The following is an 18,396-nucleotide window of genomic DNA, read 5'->3' as shown; positions in this document are numbered from 1 at the left end:
GGGGGACGTCTGAGCAGAGAGAAGACCCCAGCCTTGGGGACGTCTGGGGTGAGAGCTAAAACACAAATATGCGCATGATCCAAGTTTAAGTTTTAGATTAGTGGCGTTTCCTGTGGTTTTCCTGCAGAAGAGACATTTCTTGAAAGTTTACATTTTAGATTAATTCTACTTGAATGTGTTGCTTGATAACATGGTTCTCTGCAATTGAAGATTAATAACTGAGGGCAACAGAGCATGGTTCTTTGGGAAGAGGAAATGTCTTTTCCCCTATATACATGACAGCAAACTTAATAAAATTTATTTCTCATTATATGAAAGCATATATATTTATTTATTTATTTATTTATTTATTTTTTGCGGTACGCAGGCCTCTCACTGTTGTGGCCTCTCCTGTTGCGGAGCACAGGCTCCGGATGCGCAGGCTCAGCGGCCATGGCTCACGGGCCCAGCCGCTCTGCGGCATGTGGGATCTTCCCAGTCCGGGGCACGAACCCGTGTCCCCTGCATCGGCAGGCGGACTCTCAACCACTGTGCCACCAGGGAAGCCCGAAAGCATCAATATTTGTGGGACATCCACAGGCCTCAAAGTTTACAAATATAAACTATCCAGCTTATTTTTATTTCTCTTACCCCCAGGTAGGGTCTCATCTTCCTTTCGGAGGATAGAATGCTGGTTTCAAGGACTTTCTTTTATTACATGTCCCAAGTGTCAGCAGACAGTGCAATTCCCCCACCCCTACTCTGCCCCACCAGCAGCAATGGAGGTTTGTACACTGGTTACATGCAAAGGCCCAGAGTTGTCACACACTTACTATTGTGTGACCTTAACTTCTCTGAGTCTCAGTTTCCTCATTTGTAAAGCGGGACAATCCTGACACCTACCTCGCAGGGTTGTTCTGAGGATGAAAAGAGGCCATGTTTGTAAAAGGATAGCCCAGTGCCTGGCACTTAGTAGGGATTCAGTGATGAAATGATGATGGAAATGTTGATGGAAAGCAGAGCCAGACCGGAGACCCTCTACGGTCACACCTAGATGATTTTTGTTTTTATCCACAGTCTAACAACTTCACACTTCAATGACCTTTCAGTTGAAAGAGACTTGGGGACTTCCCTGGTGGCTCAGTGGTTAAGAATCCGCCTACCAATGCAGGGAACAGGGGTTCGAGCCCTGGTCCAGGAAGATCCCACATGCCTCGGAGCAACTAAGCCAGTGCGCCACAACTACTGAGCCTGCGCTCTAGAGCCCGCGAGCCACAACGACTGAAGCCCACGCACCCTAGGGCCCACGTGCCGCAACTACTGAGCCCACGTGCTGCAACTACTGAAGCCTGCACACCTAGAGCCCATGCTCCGCGACAGGAGAAGCCACCGCAATGAGAAGCCTGCGCACTGTGAGGAAGAGTAGCCTCTGCTCGCCGCAACTAGAGAAAGCCCGCATGCAGCAATGAAGACCCAACACAGCCACAAAAAAAAAAAAAAAAAAAAAAAACAGAAAAAAAAGAAAAGAGACTTTCTTTGACATGGCATTGAGATGGATCAGAATTCAAATATCATGTAAATTATCATCAACATCTTGGAACCTACTGAAGTCCCTGAAATTTTTATGTTTTAAAAAACATATATAGGGCTTCCCTGGTAGCGCAGTGGTTGAGAATCTGCCTGCTAATGCAGGGGACACAGGTTCGAGCCCTGGTCTGGGAAGATCCCACATGCTGTGGAGCAACTAGGCCCGTGAGCCACAACTACTGAGCCTGCGCGTCTGGAGCCTGTGTTCCGCAACAAGAGAGGCCGCGATAGTGAGAGGCCCGCGCACCGCGATGAAGAGTGGCCCCCGCTTGCCACAACTAGAGAAAGGCCTCGCACAGAAACGAGGACCCAACACAGCCCAAAATAAATAAATAAATAAATTTTAAAAACATGTATAGGATTTACTTTGAAATGCATTAAAATATAAAAGGTATAGATGGGTAGATATGTGATAAAGCAAATATAGCAAAATGTCGATTGTAGAATCTGGGTGTTGGTTATATAGAAGTTCACCATCCTCTTCTTTCAACTTTTCTGTGTGTTTGACATTTTCATAATAAAATGCCAGGAAAATATACGTACAGAGTCTTGACCGTACAGCCAAGCTATAATCTTGATATTTTGTCTTTGGAAATCTTTTTTTTTTCAACCTAAATATATGAAGGAATGCGGTGACTTAAAAAGAAAGTTATCTTCTAATGCCCATTTCCTTGATGACTGACTCTTCCACACTTTAAGGAGCTCTGTAGAAGTTGGGGTTCCTTGAGTCAAAGTTCAGAAGCCCAAGATTAATAACAGTCATAATCACAGTAGGACAAATGGGGGTTTAGTGTAGCAATCACCATTCTAGATGCTTCACATTTAATCCTCACAAAACTCTTTAGGATACAGAGTATTATTAGCCCCATTTTACAGATGAGGAAACAGAGGCATAGAGAGAGAATAAGTAACTCACCCAGAGTCACAGAGCTAGTAAGTGGTGGGTTAGTAACACTGAGTACTTGATTCTGTCAGATAACTAACCCCAAACTAAGCTTAATGGGAGGTGGAGAGCGGTTATCAGAGGAATTCAGATTTGTTTGGGGTTTTTTTTTTTTGCTATTGCTTGTTTGTGCTCTGAGTTACATAAAGGATGTCCTCTTGTGATCAGAACCAAGCTCATCTATGCCAGATATCACTGTTAAAAGGACAGTCTTAAAAATGTGAGGAATTCTAATTGTGATCACTGTTAAATCCAGCTATCCACTCCTACCTCTGCTGACTTCTCCTGTGGACATTATGGTGTATTCCATTCGTTCTAAATATGATATTGAATAATTAGAGGACTGTATTTTTCTAACAGAATTGTTTTCTGTAAACCTTTTATAGGGGAAGCAGAGAGTATGAGGGCCTATCTAAAGAGCGCAGAAGGCTTCTTTGTCCTGAATAAAAGCACTACGATTGGAAGGCATGAAGATTCAGACCTTGTTTTAGAGGTAAGACCTCTTCCTACCCAGTCCCCGACCCTCCCTACCCCTCACGCCACCAAAAGTCCTTACTGTTCTGTGGACTCCAATCTCTTCTAAAGCACAGCCTCTGGCTAACAGTCCCAGCCTTCCTCAGTGTGCCACCAATAACCAGTCCCCGCATGTGCTGGGTCTCCCTGGCACATTTGGTGCGAATGAGCACAGTGCAAAGTGCGATGGGCCCTCTGTCCTTTGCTGACTGTGTCTGCAGTGTCCCACCCTGATGGCGCGGTTTGGAAGGTGGGCGTAGAGCTGATGCTTGACCTTCACCTGCTCCGCGTCCGGCAGCCACGGCCACCTGAAGTGCCCAGCTTGAGCAATGGCCTCTCGCCCTTTCCAGCGCTTCTGGAGACTGTGGGCCCCTCGGAGCCGTCCCCCGCCCCCACACCTCCAAGTAGTAAATCAGGGTAAGCCCCGGGCGTGGCCTCAGCGCTCTCTCATTTCCTTTCATTCTCTGAATTAGCTGTGGCTTGGTCCACATTCCCAGCTCATTGACAGCCAAGGAAGTTGGAAGAAATTGTAAGTGAGGAATTATAAAAACAGTGGCTTGGAGCCTTTTAAAATTTCGAAAGGGATTAAAATATTGAAGCAGAAAGAGAAATGCAATGGAATCCCTTTACGACTGTGAAAGGCAGACCTCTCTCAGACTTCACTCGACAGATTTTTTAAAACTTTATTTTGAAATAATTATAGATGCACAAATCGTAGAGAGAATGGCACGAAGCATGTGTGGAGTTCTGTGCCATTTTACCACGTGTGGATTTGTGTGTGGCCATCAAGATATAGAAGTGTTCCATCATCAGAGATGTCCCTTGTGATACTCCTTTTATAGTCACAATTCCTCCTCCCACCATCGTCCCCACGCCCCTAAAACCACTAATCTGTTCTCCGTCTCTATAATTTTCATCATTTATGTATGACCTTTGCGATTGATTTTTTTTTTTTTTTTTTACTCAGTGTAATGCCCTTGACATCCATTTAGGTTATTAGCTTGTTCTTTTATTGCTGAGTAATAGTCCACGGTATGGACGTATCACCTATGTTTAACCATTCACTTTTTGAAGGACATTTTGATTCCATTTGGGGCTATTACAAATAAATCTACTATAAACATTTGTGTACAGGTTTTTGTGTGAACATAAGTTTTTATTTCTCTGCGATAAATGCTCAGGAGTACGATTGCATGGATTAACATATATGTTAATATATATTCGGTTTGTAAAGAAACGGCCGGGCTTATCCAGCGTGGCTGTACCATTTTTCATTTCCACCAGCCACGTATGAGACACATCCTCACCAGCAATTAGCATAAACACTGTTTTTCATTTTAGCTGTTTTAGTAAGTGTGTAGTGGTATCTCATCATAGTCTTAACTTGCATTTCCCAAATCGATAGTGATGTTAAATGTCTTTTCATGTACGTATTTGCCTTCTGCATATCCTCTTCGGTGAAATATCTCTTCCTGTCTTTTAAGCACTTCTGATCGAATTGTTTGGTTTTTTACCATTGAGTTTTGAGAATTCTTTATGTATTTTAGATGTGAGTCCCTTGTCAGATAGATGGTTTGCAAATATTTTCTCCCATCCATAGCTTTTTTCATTCTCTTAGCAGAATATTTCACAGACCAAAAGTTTTAATTTTTGATGAAGTCCAGGTAGTTATTTTTTTCTTTTATAGATCATGCTGTTAGTGTCATGTCTAAGAACATGCCACCAGGTCCCTGACCCTGAGGATTTTCTCTTATGTTTTCTTCTAAGTGTTTTATAGTTTTATGTTTAAATCTATGAACCATTTTGGGTTCACTGTTGTTTATGATGTGAGATTTAGGTCAAAGTTCATTTTTATTGCATGTGGACATTTAGTTGTTCCAGAGCCATTTGTTGAAAAGACTATCCTTTCTCCATTGAATTGCTTTTGCAGGTTTGTCAAAAATAATCTGGCCATACTTTCTATGGGGGCTATCTCTTAGTTCCCTATTATGTTTCATGGATCTATGTGTCAGTCCCTCTACCATTATGACACAGCCTTGATTACTGTCGCTATACAAGTCTTAAATCAGGTAGAGTGATTCCTCCCACTTTTCTTTAAAAAAATTTTTTAACCTATTCTAGTTCCTTTGCCTTTCCATTTACATTTTAGCATAAGCCTGTCTGTATATACAAAATATCATGCTGTAATTTTGATTGGAATTGTGTTTAATCCTATATATCAATGTGAGAATAATTGATATACTCCTACATTTTCTTCCAATTCATGAACATGGTATATTTCTCCATTTATTCAGTGTCTCTCATGAGTGTTTTGTAGTTTTCAGCATACGAGTCCTGTACATGTTTTGTTAGATTTACACTTAAGTATTTCTCTCTCTTTTTTTTTTTGAGTGATTGTAAATGGTATTATATTTTTAATTTTGGTGTCCACATGTTCATTGACAGTATATAGAAATTCAGTTGATTTTTGTATGCTTCTTGGTATCTTGCAACCTTAACTGCACTTTCTTATATAAGGGCTTTTGTAGATTTCTTGGGATTTTATACATAAACAATCACGTCATCTGCAAATAAGAACAATTTTATTTCTCCTTTCAGGAAAGGAGATGTGAATGCCTTTAATCTTCTTTTCCTTGCTTTATTTCCCTGGTTAAGACTTCCAGGACTCTGCTGAACAAGAGCAGTGTATAAATCCTTATATTCACTTGTTCCTGACCTTAGGGGAAAGCAGTCGGTCCTTCACCGTTAAGTACGAGGTTAGCTGTAGGGTTTTTATACATGTTCTTACAAAGTACGAAATTTCCCCCCTTATTCCTCGTTTTCTGAGAATGTTTATTGTAAACTCAACAGATTTAAAGATAACTCCATGAACCTCCCTGTGAGATTCTCCTCCATGATACGGTCTCCCTTCAAGGACACAGAATATCTGTGCAGTGTGCAAAGTGGGAGGAAAAAGAAGAAGAAGCAGCACTGTAGTTTCTTCTTTATCCTAAAAAGGCATAGATTTGGGGTAGTTTTATTTCCTGTCTGGCTAAAGTAGAGACAGAGATCTCTGTTTTGAACCTGACTATGATATTAGAAAACTGTAGTAATTTTTAAAAGCACAGGCTTTGGAGATAGACAGACCTGGGTTTGAATCTCATTAGGCTACTTTGTGGCTGAGTGACTTCAACCAAATTACTTAATCACTCTGAGCTCCTTCTCCCTGTCTGTAAACCCCTTACCTCACAGGGTTATTCTGAGGATTAAGTGAGAAATGCACACAAAGAGCCTGGCATGTGGTGCTCAGTAAATGACACAATGATCACTATCATGGTCGCATAAAACAGAGACTGAGAAGAATCCTCAGAGGTGCACAGGGTTGAGATGAGGATCCACTGACATTAATAAGCCATTTGGAAAAGGGAACCAATGAGGACAGTTCTTAACTAGACAGAAATTGAGTTGCATTCATTGTATAAAAATAATTGACTGCTTACTGCTCCTCGGACTTAGCTTAAGAAATACGTCACTGGGCTTCCCTGGTGGCGCAGTGGTTGAGAGTCCACCTGCCGATGCAGGGGACACGGGTTCGTGCCCCGGTCCGGGAAGATCCCACATGCCACGGAGCGGCTGGGCCCATGAGCCATGGCCGCTGAGCCTGCGCGTCCGGAGCCTGTGCTCTGCAATGGGAGAGGCCACAGCATTGAGAGACCCGCGTACCGCAAAAAAAAAAAAAAAAGAAAAGAAAAGAAATACATCACTGCTGCCAGCTACAGTCACATTGATTTATGAAGGAATCAGTTGCATTTCCAGAGGCACGAGCTCATTTGGGCTCCCTGGAGGACAGCTGATACATGAATTGCCAAGCGTTTTGGGGATAGACTTTTGACGGGCACTTCTGTCTTCTCTTAGACAAATCATCTTCCCAAAGCTTAAATGGGAGAGGAGATTTGCTCTGAAGAGGGGTGTGGGGACATGGGTCCATTTTGAAGAATTTTGAAGAATTGAAACCTACAGACATGTCAACATTTTCCAGTTTTATAAAACAAGGTAAAAGTTGCCCCTCTGCTGACTTCACTGGGCCTTTCTGATCAGAAGAATCACCCCTGATCAGCTACGAGCCATCCCGAGGAATAATTCGGTAGTCAATTTATAGTTTATGTTATTGAGGCCACTAGAGGTCATTCCACTAAATAAAATTCAGGGATTTATATGAATAAAAAGTCATCCTTGCAATTACCCAGAGGTTACATCTAGCAAATAAAAAAGATTGTTTGTTTTATTTGCCTGGATCAATCCTAAAGAACAGGCAGTCATGCTTCTAAAGATTTCTTCTCATCAGCAAGGCTGACATGTTGTTTTGACTATTGGTATCGTAGTATTTCAACATCATTTACTCTTTCCAATAATGGAAGGTAGTTACATGCTTCTTGTTTTTAAAAATTGGGAGAAAGGAAAATATAAGGAAGAAAATAACAGTCATTTGTAATCATTTGGCTCAGGGAAAAATCAATATTGATATTTGCAGGGTTTTCCCATCCAGGCTTTTTTTCTATATCCTGTAAGGAGTTTGGTTCCCTAAAGGCAATAGGAAGCCTGTTTATAGCCAGGCTAGTGAGAACTGTTTATAGTCAACAGTGATAACTGTTGTTATCACTCATTATTTGCACAGTATTTACCCAGAGCCTCAGCACCAAGCCAAGTCTAGGGGCACAGCGATGGCAGAACTGGACCTGGTCCCTGCAATCAGGAAGCTGCCAGGAGAGAGAGAAGTAAGTCAGATGATCCCACAAAGGTGTGACTAATTCCATTCCAACATTGGGGCTGTAAAGGAAAGGAATATGGAAGACAAGGAGGACTTAACTAGACAAAAGGAGAAGGGAATGGCATGTGCAAAGGCCCTGGGGTGGAAGAGCATATTGTGAGCCCAAGGGACTGAGAGAAAACCAGGGCGTCCAGAGTCAGAGTGGGAAGGAGGAGGGCTAAGTGACAAGTAGGCCTCCTTCATGTCACCGTAAGGGTTTTGATCTTTATCTGAAAAGCGATGTGAAGAAGGCTTGAAGGCTGGTAAACAAGGGGCAGACCTGCCAGTGAGCATCCTGGCTGCTGTGTGCAGACGAGCCACCAGGAGCTCTGGTCACAGTCTCCCCTCTCCCGTCTTACACGGCTCAGAAGCCTCAGCCTTGCCCGTTTCACAGCTAAACCTTGCGAGTTGTAATTTATGTGATTTGATGTGTCTTGTAAACTGTAGTTTTTAGAGTTGGATATGGCTGTTATCTAAACGCTGCTGAGAAAGGGGCTCAAGTCTTCCAGAATGAAGAAACACCAAGCCAGTGGTTGTTGGATTTTCCATATGTTTAAGAGTGGTTGTTAAACATGAACTCCTAGACATTCTGACCCAGTGGGTTTGGGGTAAGGCCCAGGAATCTTCACATTTATATGCTCCCCAGGGTCAGGTGGGGGGAATGGAGTCCCCTGGAGTTGGTTCCAGGACCACACTTCGAGAACCCCACCATCAGTGTTCCCTCCCTCTCCCTTATTGATCAGCAGAGCTCCTGCTTGTGTGTGTGTGTGTGTGTGTGTGTGTGTGTGTATTATTTCAATAAACCTTGTTTTGAGGAAAAGAGAAGCGAAGGTTAAACAATGAAGGGCTGACTGACCCTACCCCCTCCCCAGAGACTCCCCCAGTCCCACCCTGGGGAGGTTCCAGGATCCCTAGAAGACTGAGCTCTAGGACAGCCCAAGTCAGCGCAGGGCTGCAGCTGGGAGGGTGGAGATGGAGGAGAAAAAGAAAGAACAGACAAGACAGGGGGATGAAATGCTGGTGTCCGCACCTCCACCCTCGGTGGTCAGTGTCCTGCCAGCCGGCTCCTTTCTCATGGGCGGAGCCACCTCTCCAGCCTGGGTCAGCCCTTCTCGTGTGGGATCTGAGGGTCGTGAAGCCAGACTGAATCTCACACACACACACCAGATCCCATCCAGCCAGATGACTCTCGTCCCTTTTCCTGGCCCCTGCCAGTTCTGGGCTGCCTCTCAGAAAAGAACCAGAGCCTACATCATAATCTTGTTTATTATTATTAAACAAGTCTGCTGGGATTGTCCTATTATTTGCATCATTTCACGGACATGCAGGTATGTCTGCTCTGTCAAAGGACGCATACAGCTGTAACGCTGATGGGCATGGCCACATTGCCCACCAGGGGTTTCCGGATGTGGTGTCCTGCCAGCAGTGGACGCCTGCCTCCCACTCCCTCCCCAGCCTAGGGTGCTGACCACCCATTGGATCTTCACTGATCTACGGGGTGAAGTATGGTACCTGTGTCATTTTAATTCACATTTCTCTTATTCTAAGCGAACACCTACATTGTGAGACATAAGGTGACAGGTGGACTCTCTGTGGGGAAATCCACGGAATGGAACAGGCCTGGGAGGGTGCACTTGCTGGCTCCCCATCTGCATCCCGCTTGTCCTCCCGCCTGGGGCGTGCTCCCGTCCCCCCCACCCCCACCTCACCCCTGGCTTCTCCCCAAGTGCGCCTCGCTCTGGGGGTTCACCTGTTTGGTCTCGCCAGTCCTCAGGGAATGTTTTGTCCCCTGTTTGGGAACTGGCGGCTGATTTCATTGGTCAGTTCCCACCACAGCAACTGATGGACCTAGTTTCTCACCGGCAGATGGAGGGCTTCCAAGAGGAAAAAGTTCAGAGGAAAGGGCTCGATCATGATCTCATTTTTCTCATTTTTTTATTGTGGTAAGATATGCACAACATAAGATTTACCATCTTAACCACTTTTATTAAGTGTGCAGTTCAGTGGCATTAAATCTATTCACACTGTTGTGCAGCCGTCACCCCCATCCATCTCCAGAACTCTTTGAATCTTGCAGAACTGAAACTGCACCCATGAAACAACAACTCCCCGTGCCCCCCCATCCCAGCCTCTGGCAAGCACCATTCTGCTTTCTGTCTCTATGACCTTGACTACTGTGGGTATCTCACAGAAGTAGAATCATAACAGTATTTGTCTATTCGTGACTGGCTTCTTTCACTGAGTATAATGTCCTTAAGGTTCATCCATGCTGTGGCATGTGTCCAAATATCCTTCCTTTTTTAAGGCTGAATAATATTCCATTGTGTGGATTCACCACATTTTGTTTATTCATTCATCTACCGATGGACACTTGGGTTGTTTCCACCTTCTGGCTGTTGCAAACAACGCTATGAACATGGGTGTATAAATATCTCTTCAAGCTCCTGCTTTCAGTTCTTTGGGATATATACCCAAAAGTAGACTTGCTGGATCATATGATAATTTTACTTTTAATTGTTTGAGGAACCGCCATGCTGTTTTCCATAGTGGCTGCACCAATTTACATTCTCACAACAGTGCACAAGGGTTCCACTTTCCCTGCGTCCTCACCAACCCTTGTTATTTCCCTTTTTTTTTTTTATAGTAGCCATTCTGATGGATGTGAGATGAAAGAAAGATCATAATCTTTTGAATAGCATACGTAATACAAACAGCTACAGCATACATTTATGGACTACTTACTGTATCTCACATGGCTTTATACATCATCTATGTATGTTCTGTATATCTATTTATAGAATTATATCCTCAAAACAAATCCTGTGCAGGTGAGAACTACTATTATCATTATTATCCTCATTTGATGACATGGAAATGGGACTCAGAAAGGGTAAGGAACTGGCCCAAATCACACAGCTAGTCGGGGGAGGTGGGGCTGAGTTTCAGACTGAGCTGACTCAAGCTTCTAAAAAAAGAAGCTTCACTTTTTGAGTGTAAATTTAGCTTTGGGAACATCTAATATCTAAATTGGAAATTCTCAGTTAACTGCGATAACAAGATAATTGACTAAGCTAGGGAAATTCCACCCTGTGGAATCCAGAATGGGGGCTGTCAGTGAAATGTGAGATGAATGTTCTCATGATCCTCATTCATGCAACAGGCTGAGATGGCGCCATCTAGTGGGGGATTTGGGTAAAGAGGAAACGTTGACCTGGTGCTTTCCCAGGAAGAGGAGCATTGGGGCTGTTAAGTGGAGGCCCAGAACCACCACTCATCTCTCCAATCCAGCCAGAGTAAGTTCTCTGCTTATAAGGACTGGTGGGATTAGATTAGTCCCACCTGGATAACCCAGGATAGTCTCCCTCTTTTTTTTAATTTTTTTTTTTTTTTGGCTGTGTTTGGTCTTTGTTGCTGAGCACAGGCTTTCTCTAGTTGCAGCGAGCGGGGGCTACTCTTTGTTGCGGTGCACGGGCTTCTCATTGCAGTGGCTTCTCTTGTTGCAGAGCATGGGCTCTAGGCGTGCAGACTCAGTAGCTGTGGCACGTGGGCTCAGTAGTTGTGGCTTGTGGGCTCTGGAGCGCAGGCTCAGTAGTTGTGGCACACAGGCTTCGTTGCTCCGCGGCATGTCGGATCTTCCCGGACCAGGGCTCGAACCTGTGTCCTCTGTACTGGCAGGCGGATTCTTAACCACTGCGCCACCAGGGAAGTCCCCAGTGCTCTTTTAAGAGCACTGATTAGTAACCTTGATATCTGCACAGTCTCTTTTGCCACGTAATGGGGCATATTCCCAGGTTCTGGGGATCAGGACATGGGCATCTTTGGGAGACCATTCTGCCCGCCACATTAATACTATCACCTGACTGGACTGTTGCTTTGGGACTGGTCTGAGAGCTTTCTGGAGGAATCAGTAGGATCAATGCCACAGGCCATGGAGAAAGATGGCTGGATGAGCTGGAAGGTGATAATACCATTACCAAGAGAGGAAGAAGCAGGATTGGTTGAGTGAGCACCTCAACATCCAGGAAGCAGCCAGGCAGTTTGGGGCCTGGAGATGAACCAGGGGTTGGAAATACACATCTGTGAATCGAGGGGGTGGTACAGTGGCCCCAGCCCATGGACAGAGTGAGGAGGAAATGGACATCTTAGGGGAGAGCAGCCCGGCGTGGAGACCTGGAAGCAGTCAGAGAGGTGAGGGAGCCAGAGAGCTGTTGCCAGGCTGAGGGGATTAATAACAGAGACAGCTTGCTTTGTGCCAGGTACTGTTCTTGGCACTTTGGAGTGTATTAACTCATTTCATCCTTAGGAGGTTAGTGTTGTTTGCCCCACTTTACAGATGAGGGCGTTGAGGCACAGATAGGCTGAGTATCCTGCCTGAGGTCACAGAGGGAGGCTGGGGCACTGGGAACCACGCTCGGGCAGTCTGATTTCAGAACCAGCCTCTCCTGAGGCCTTGCCGGTCCACAGGGCTCTCCCGGGGAGACTGGGGAGGAAGGATCCAGCTGACGGGGAAGCAGAGAAGCTTCTTCTTTCCTTCCACTCCCAGACTCGTCGTCTCACCAGCGCCTGGTCATTTCCTCATTTCCTTATTCTTTTGAAAACCCCAATTTTTTACTATTTCTGCACTACATCCCTTTCCTGAGGCAGTGGGGGGATGGGGCTGGGGGATGGGATAGCCAAGAACCAAAAGGTTAAAAGAAATAGATAAAACACACACACACACACACACACACACACGAGTTAATTTCAAAAATGTTATCCCTTGGGCTTCCCTGGTGGCGCAGTGGTTGAGAGTCCGCCTGCCGATGTAGGGGACATGGGTTTGTGCCCCGGGTCCGGGAAGATCCCACATGCCGCGGAGCAGCTGGGCCCGTGAGCCATGGCCGCTGAGCCTGCGCGTCCAGAGCCTGTGCTCCGCAACGGGAGAGGCCACGACAGTGAGAGTTCCACGTACTGCAAAAAAAAAAAAAAAAAAAAAAGTTATCCCACTCCTTTGAACATTTCACCAAGCAGTACCTTTTGTCAATCCTACGAAGCCCAGCTTATCAAACTCATTTTTGCTGCTCAGGGAGCAACTGAAGAGAAGCAAAGAACCATGCCCCAGGCTGCACAGCTGGAAGGTAGCAGAGGTGGGACTTGAACTCAAGGCTTTCTAACTCCAGAGCCCATCCTCTTGCTCTTAATAGAGAACATTTCACATTTGCCATATGTTCTCTCCTAAGGGCTTTTGTATGTATCATTTATACGTCACCAGTAACTTATAAGACTGTCCTTTTGTTACCTTACAGATGAGGAAACTGAGGTATCACTTGCCCAAGGTCACCCTGCTAGGAAGTAGGAGAGCTGGACTCGAGCCCAGTCTAATAACCACCACATTGTCCTGCTTCCCAACCCCTGAACCATCAGGCCACGTGCCTCTCTCTGACAACTGTGTCACATGTCACAGGGAGGCCGAGAGCCCGAGGAGGCCCCCGAGGGCAATGGCAGTGGGTTGAGGACCCAGCGGGAAAGGAACGCTCTTGAAGCCATTTGACAATAAAGGACAGGAAGGGGGAAGGGGAGGCGTTTCTAGGCCGAGGGGATGGTAAGCACGTTCACAGGTTAGACGGAAGTTACACTGTCAAGATGAGGATGCTAAAGCAGAGATGGTTGAGGAGAGGGACCAGAGCAGGGTGGGGTGAAGGCAGGACCACCCGGAGGCCCTTGGCAGCTAAGAGAAGCCTTGAAGATCCCATCTGAGAGCTTCTCCATGCCTGGGAAGTCCAGGTCCTGGCGGGGGGCTGAAGGTACATTCACAGGGGTGTGGAGTGATGGACGGGAGTTTCATGAAGGGACTCCATAGGGAGTGGGCAGGGCTCAGAGAAACCACAAAGGATAGTGCAGGGCCCAAAGCTAGTATAAGTGAGGACTGTTCCCACCCCCAGAGCTGAGGGGTGAGGGGCAGGGGCATTTCCTGGGACCCGGAGACCCCGAGGGCTGGGTAGAGTCCTCTGAGAGAAGCTGTGTGGCCCCACAGAAAGGAAGCCAGGGGAGTAAGTACCCCAACCTCTCTCCTCCCTGCTCTGACCTCTAACACCCCATTGGCCAAACCCAACCAGAAACCAGAGGCAAGGAGCCCATCAGCCCATGATGCAGCTGCACAGGTGGGCCTGCTGGGCAGAGGGCACCGTGGAAAGGGATGGAGGAGGGTCGGGAGAAGCAGATGGAGGATGCCGGCAGGTGCGGGAGGTGACGACCTAGGAGGCTGTTGTCAAAGTAGAATGAAAAACCTAAGAGCAGGGACTTGCTGGCTGGGGGGCCCAAAGGGCAATGGGCAGCCTCGGGACAGAAGCATGAGGGTGGCGGGAGGGTTTGGGGGCCGGGATGGACTTGAAGGAGCTGGTGGGCTTGAGCAGGGCCCAGGCTGGGTGAGTGTAGGGCATTACCCACAGGGAGGGGAAGGGGAGCAAAGGCTATGTGACTCAAGGAGAGGACGAGAGAGAGGATAAGGAAGGCCGGGATCGGGAGGTTATGGTCTGAGATGGGGCTTCCCAGTTCCAGGTGATGCAGGGTTGAAACCTAGCTCCAAAGGACGGTTCCAGGTACACGTCGAACCTCAGCGACAACGTCAGCGAACCTCAGGGCAACGTCATAACTAAGTCAGCTTCCCAGGGAGGCTTCCTCAAAGCACAGGAGTCATCAGAGCAGAATGGTCGTTGTTAATAGATGTTTAAACGTCTCAATATTTTATGGACTCACTATATACTTTTTAAAGATATTTAAAATGCAGAAGCCTTTAAAAAATGCACTTGCTTTCTATATTAGGTCCTGCCTGTCTCCTCTCTCAGTATTAAATCACTCTCTACTCTGGAAATCACAGGGTACAAATCAAAGGGGCAGGTTTTGGAATTAGACTTGGGTTCAAACCCTGACATTGCCCTGTGCCAGCATCTTGATGTTGAGTGAGTCACTTCATCTTAGCCACTTTTTAAATCGTGGTAAAATACATATACATGTTACCGTCTTAACCACTTTTAAGTGTACAGATCAGTAGTTGTAAGTGGTTCACATTGTTGTGCAACCAGTCTCAGAATTTTTCATCTTGCAAAACTGAAACTGTACCCATTAAACAACAACTCCCCGTTTCCGCCTTCCCCAGCCCCTGGCAGCCCCCATTCTATTTTGTTTCTATGAGCTTGACTACGCTATGTACCTATGTACGCTATGTACCTCACATAAGTGGAATCATACAAAATTTGCCTTTTTGTGACACTTACTTCACATAATGTCCTCACGGTTCATCCGTGTTGTAGTATGTGTCAGAATTTCCTTCCTCCTACACTGAATAATATTCCACTGTATGGATGGACCGCATTTTGCTTATCCAGTCATCAGTCAGTGGGCACTTGGGTGGCTTCCACCTTTTGGCAATTGTGAATAATGCTACTATAAACATGAGTGTACAAATATCTCTTTAAGTTCCTGCTTTCAATTCTTTGGGGTATATACCCGGAAGTGGACTTGCTGGATCATATGATAATTTTATTCTAAATTTTTTGAGAAGCCGCTATACTGTTTTTCATATCAGCTGCACCATTTTACATTCTCAGCAGTGCATAAGTGTTCCCCTACTCTACATCCTTGCCAACACTTGTTATTTTCTGTTGCTGTTTGTTTGTTTTTGTTGTTGTTGTTTTGCGGTACGCGGGCCTCTCACTGTTGCAGCCTCTCCCGTTGCGGAGCACAGGCTCCGGACGCGCAGGCTCAGCGGTCATGGCTCACGGGCCCAGCCGCTCCATGGCATGTGGGATCTTCCCGGACCGGGGCACGAACCTGCGTCCCCTGCATCGGCAGGCGGACTCTCAACCACTGCGCCGCCAGGGAAGCCCTGTTTGTTTGTTTTTGGTAGTAGCCGTCCTAATGGGTATGAGGTGGTGTCTCACTGTGGGTTTGATTTGCATTTCCCTAATGACTAGTAATGTTGAGCATCTTTTGATATGCTTGTTGGACATTTGTATGTCTTCTCTGGAGAAATGTCTATTCCAGTTCTTTGCCCATATTTGATCAGGTTATTTGGGGGGTTTTTTGTTGTCGTTGAGTTATAGTTCTCTATATATTCTTCATATTAACCCTTCTTCAGAGTTGTGATTTGCAACTATTTTCTCCCATTCTCTAGATGGCCTTTCACCCTGTTTATTGTGTCCTTTGATTCACAGAAGTTTTAAATTTTGATATAGTTGAATTTATCTATTTTTTACTTTTGCTGCCTATGCTTTTGGTATCATATCCAAAAAAGCATTGCCAAATCCAATGTCATAAAGCTTTCCTCCTGTGTTTTCCTCTAAAAATTTTATAGTTTTAGACTACGTTTAAGTCTTTGATCCACTTTGAGTTAATGTTTGTATGTGGTGTAAGGTAAGAGTTCAACTTAATTCTTTTGCAGTCTTTCCCAGCATCATTTCTTGAAAATACTGTTCTTTCCCCATTGAATAATCTTGGCACCCTTGTCAAAAATCATTTGACCATATATGCAAAGTTTTATTTCTGTGCTCTCTATTCTCTTCTATTGGTCTATGTGCCTGACCTTATGTCAGTGTCACACTGTTTTGATTACTGTAGCTTTGTATGCAGTAAGTTTTGAAATTAGGAAGTGTGAGGCTTCCAGCTTTGCTTTTCTTTTTCAAGATTATTTTGGCTATTTGGGGTCCACTGAGATTCCATATGAATTTTAGGATGGATTTTTCTATTTCTGCAAAAACTGCTATTGGGATTTTGATAGGGATTGCATTGAATCTGTAGATCCTGCTGCGTAGTAATGACATCTTAACAATATTAAGTCTTCCAACCCATGAATACAGGGTGTCTTTCCATTTATTTGTGTCTTTAATTTCTTTCAGCAGCACTTTGTAGTTTTCAGTGTACACATCTTTTACCACCTTGGTTAAATTTATCCCAAAATATGTTGTTCTTTTTGATGCTATCGGAAATGAAATTATTTTCTTAACTTCCTTTTCAGATTGTTCATTGTGAGCATATAGAAACACAACTGATGTTTGTGTGTTGATTTTGTATCCTACGATTTTGCTACTGAATTTTGTTTATTGGTTCTAAGAGGGTTGTGGTTTTTCATGGACTCTTTAGGATTTTGTACATGTAAGATCATGTTGTCTGTGAACAGAGATAATTTTACTTCTTCCTTTCCAATTTGGATGCCTTTATTTCTTTTTCTTGCCTAATTGCTCTGGCTAGGACTTCCAATACTTTGTTGAATAGAAGGGCAAAAGCAGGTATCCTTATCTTATTCTTGATCTTAGAGGAAAAGCTTTCAGTCTTTCACCTTTGAGTATGATGCTACCTGTGGGCTTTTTCATATTTGACCATTATTATGTTGAGGTAATTTCCTTCTATTCCCTGTTTGTTGAGTGCTTTTATCATGAAAGAGTGTTGCATTTTGTCAAATGCTTTTTGTACATCAATTGAGATGATCATTTTTTTCCTTCGCTCTGTTAATGTGATGTATTATTACATGGATTGATTTTCATATGTTGAAACATCAAGTCTGCATTCCAAGAATAAATCCCACTTGGTCATAGTGTATGATCCTTTTAATGTGCTGTTGAATTCAGTTTCCTCATATTTTGTTGAGGATTGTGGTATCAGTGTTCATAAGAGATATTCGTCTGTAGTTTTCTTGTAGTGTCTTTGTCTGGGTTTGGTATCAAGGTAATGCTGTCCTCTCACTTCACCTTTTGAGTCTCAGCTTCTTCATCTCTAAGACGGAGATAATAATAGAACCCTGTTTAGGGCTGTCATGCAGATTAAATGAAAAAAATGCACACAAAATGCTTCAGCAGGGCCCAGTTCACAGGAAGCCCTCAAAATACGTTAGATGATGATAAGGATAATAATAATAATAATAAGTAAATAACAGTTCATCTCATAGTTGGACAGCTCAGTAGGATGGAGCTTATACAGTCAGTCTGTATTAGCAGCAGGGCATCTGTCCAGTAGTAGCACTTAGCAATTTTCCAGGTAAAGGGAGCGAGTGATATTATAGGGCAGAACTAGGAAGCTGTCTCCTGGCCTAACACGTGGTAGAGGCTCACCCAATTTTGTGGAGTCATTTAAAACTTCCTGCTTGCTTTGATTTCTTAATAATGGCTTGACAGTTTTTGAGGAACTGAAAGTAGTGAAGCCTGGGAAGAGAAAAACAAAATGTAACACACAGAATTTCTCACATTCATGGGTTATCAAAGGTTCAAAGGACACAAAGATCAATGGGAATGGTGATGAAGATGATGTGGGTGACATTTTCCAAAGAACTAATGTGTTTTAATTTTTTTTAATACTTTATTTTTTTGAACAGTTTTAGGTTTACAGGAAATTGAGCAGAGAATACGGAGAGTTCCCATATATCCACCCCTCCAATACACACAGTTTCCCCTATTATTAACGTCATGCATTAGTGCGGTACATTTGTTACAACTGGTGAACCAATATTGATATGCTATTATTAACTAAGTCCATAGTTTACATTAGGGTTCACTCTTTGCGTTGTACGTTCTTTCGTTTTGACAAACGTATAGTGACAAGTATCCACCATTACAGTATC

General features: G+C 44.4%; 1 protein-coding gene across 1 annotated transcript in view; it reads left to right on the top strand.

Annotated features, from left to right (window-relative positions):
• The first annotated feature begins 2,673 nt into the window (after positions 1 to 2,673).
• Positions 2,674 to 18,396, top strand: part of FHAD1 (forkhead associated phosphopeptide binding domain 1) — a 132,794-nt gene continuing 117,071 nt past the window's right edge. The window contains exon 1 of the mRNA XM_027110100.1: positions 2,674 to 3,002. Within this exon, the coding sequence (XP_026965901.1) occupies positions 2,910 to 3,002 (93 nt within the window). The 5' untranslated portion in view covers positions 2,674 to 2,909. The remainder of the gene's footprint in view (positions 3,003 to 18,396) is intronic.

The sequence above is a fragment of the Aethalodelphis obliquidens genome, unplaced genomic scaffold (assembly GCF_003676395.1).
Source record: "Aethalodelphis obliquidens isolate GAN/ISIS:26980383/991018 unplaced genomic scaffold, ASM367639v1 scaffold9, whole genome shotgun sequence".
NCBI lineage: Eukaryota > Metazoa > Chordata > Mammalia > Artiodactyla > Delphinidae > Aethalodelphis > Aethalodelphis obliquidens.
Note: the sequence above shows the minus strand (reverse complement) of the source record. Positions and strands in the feature narration are given on the sequence as shown.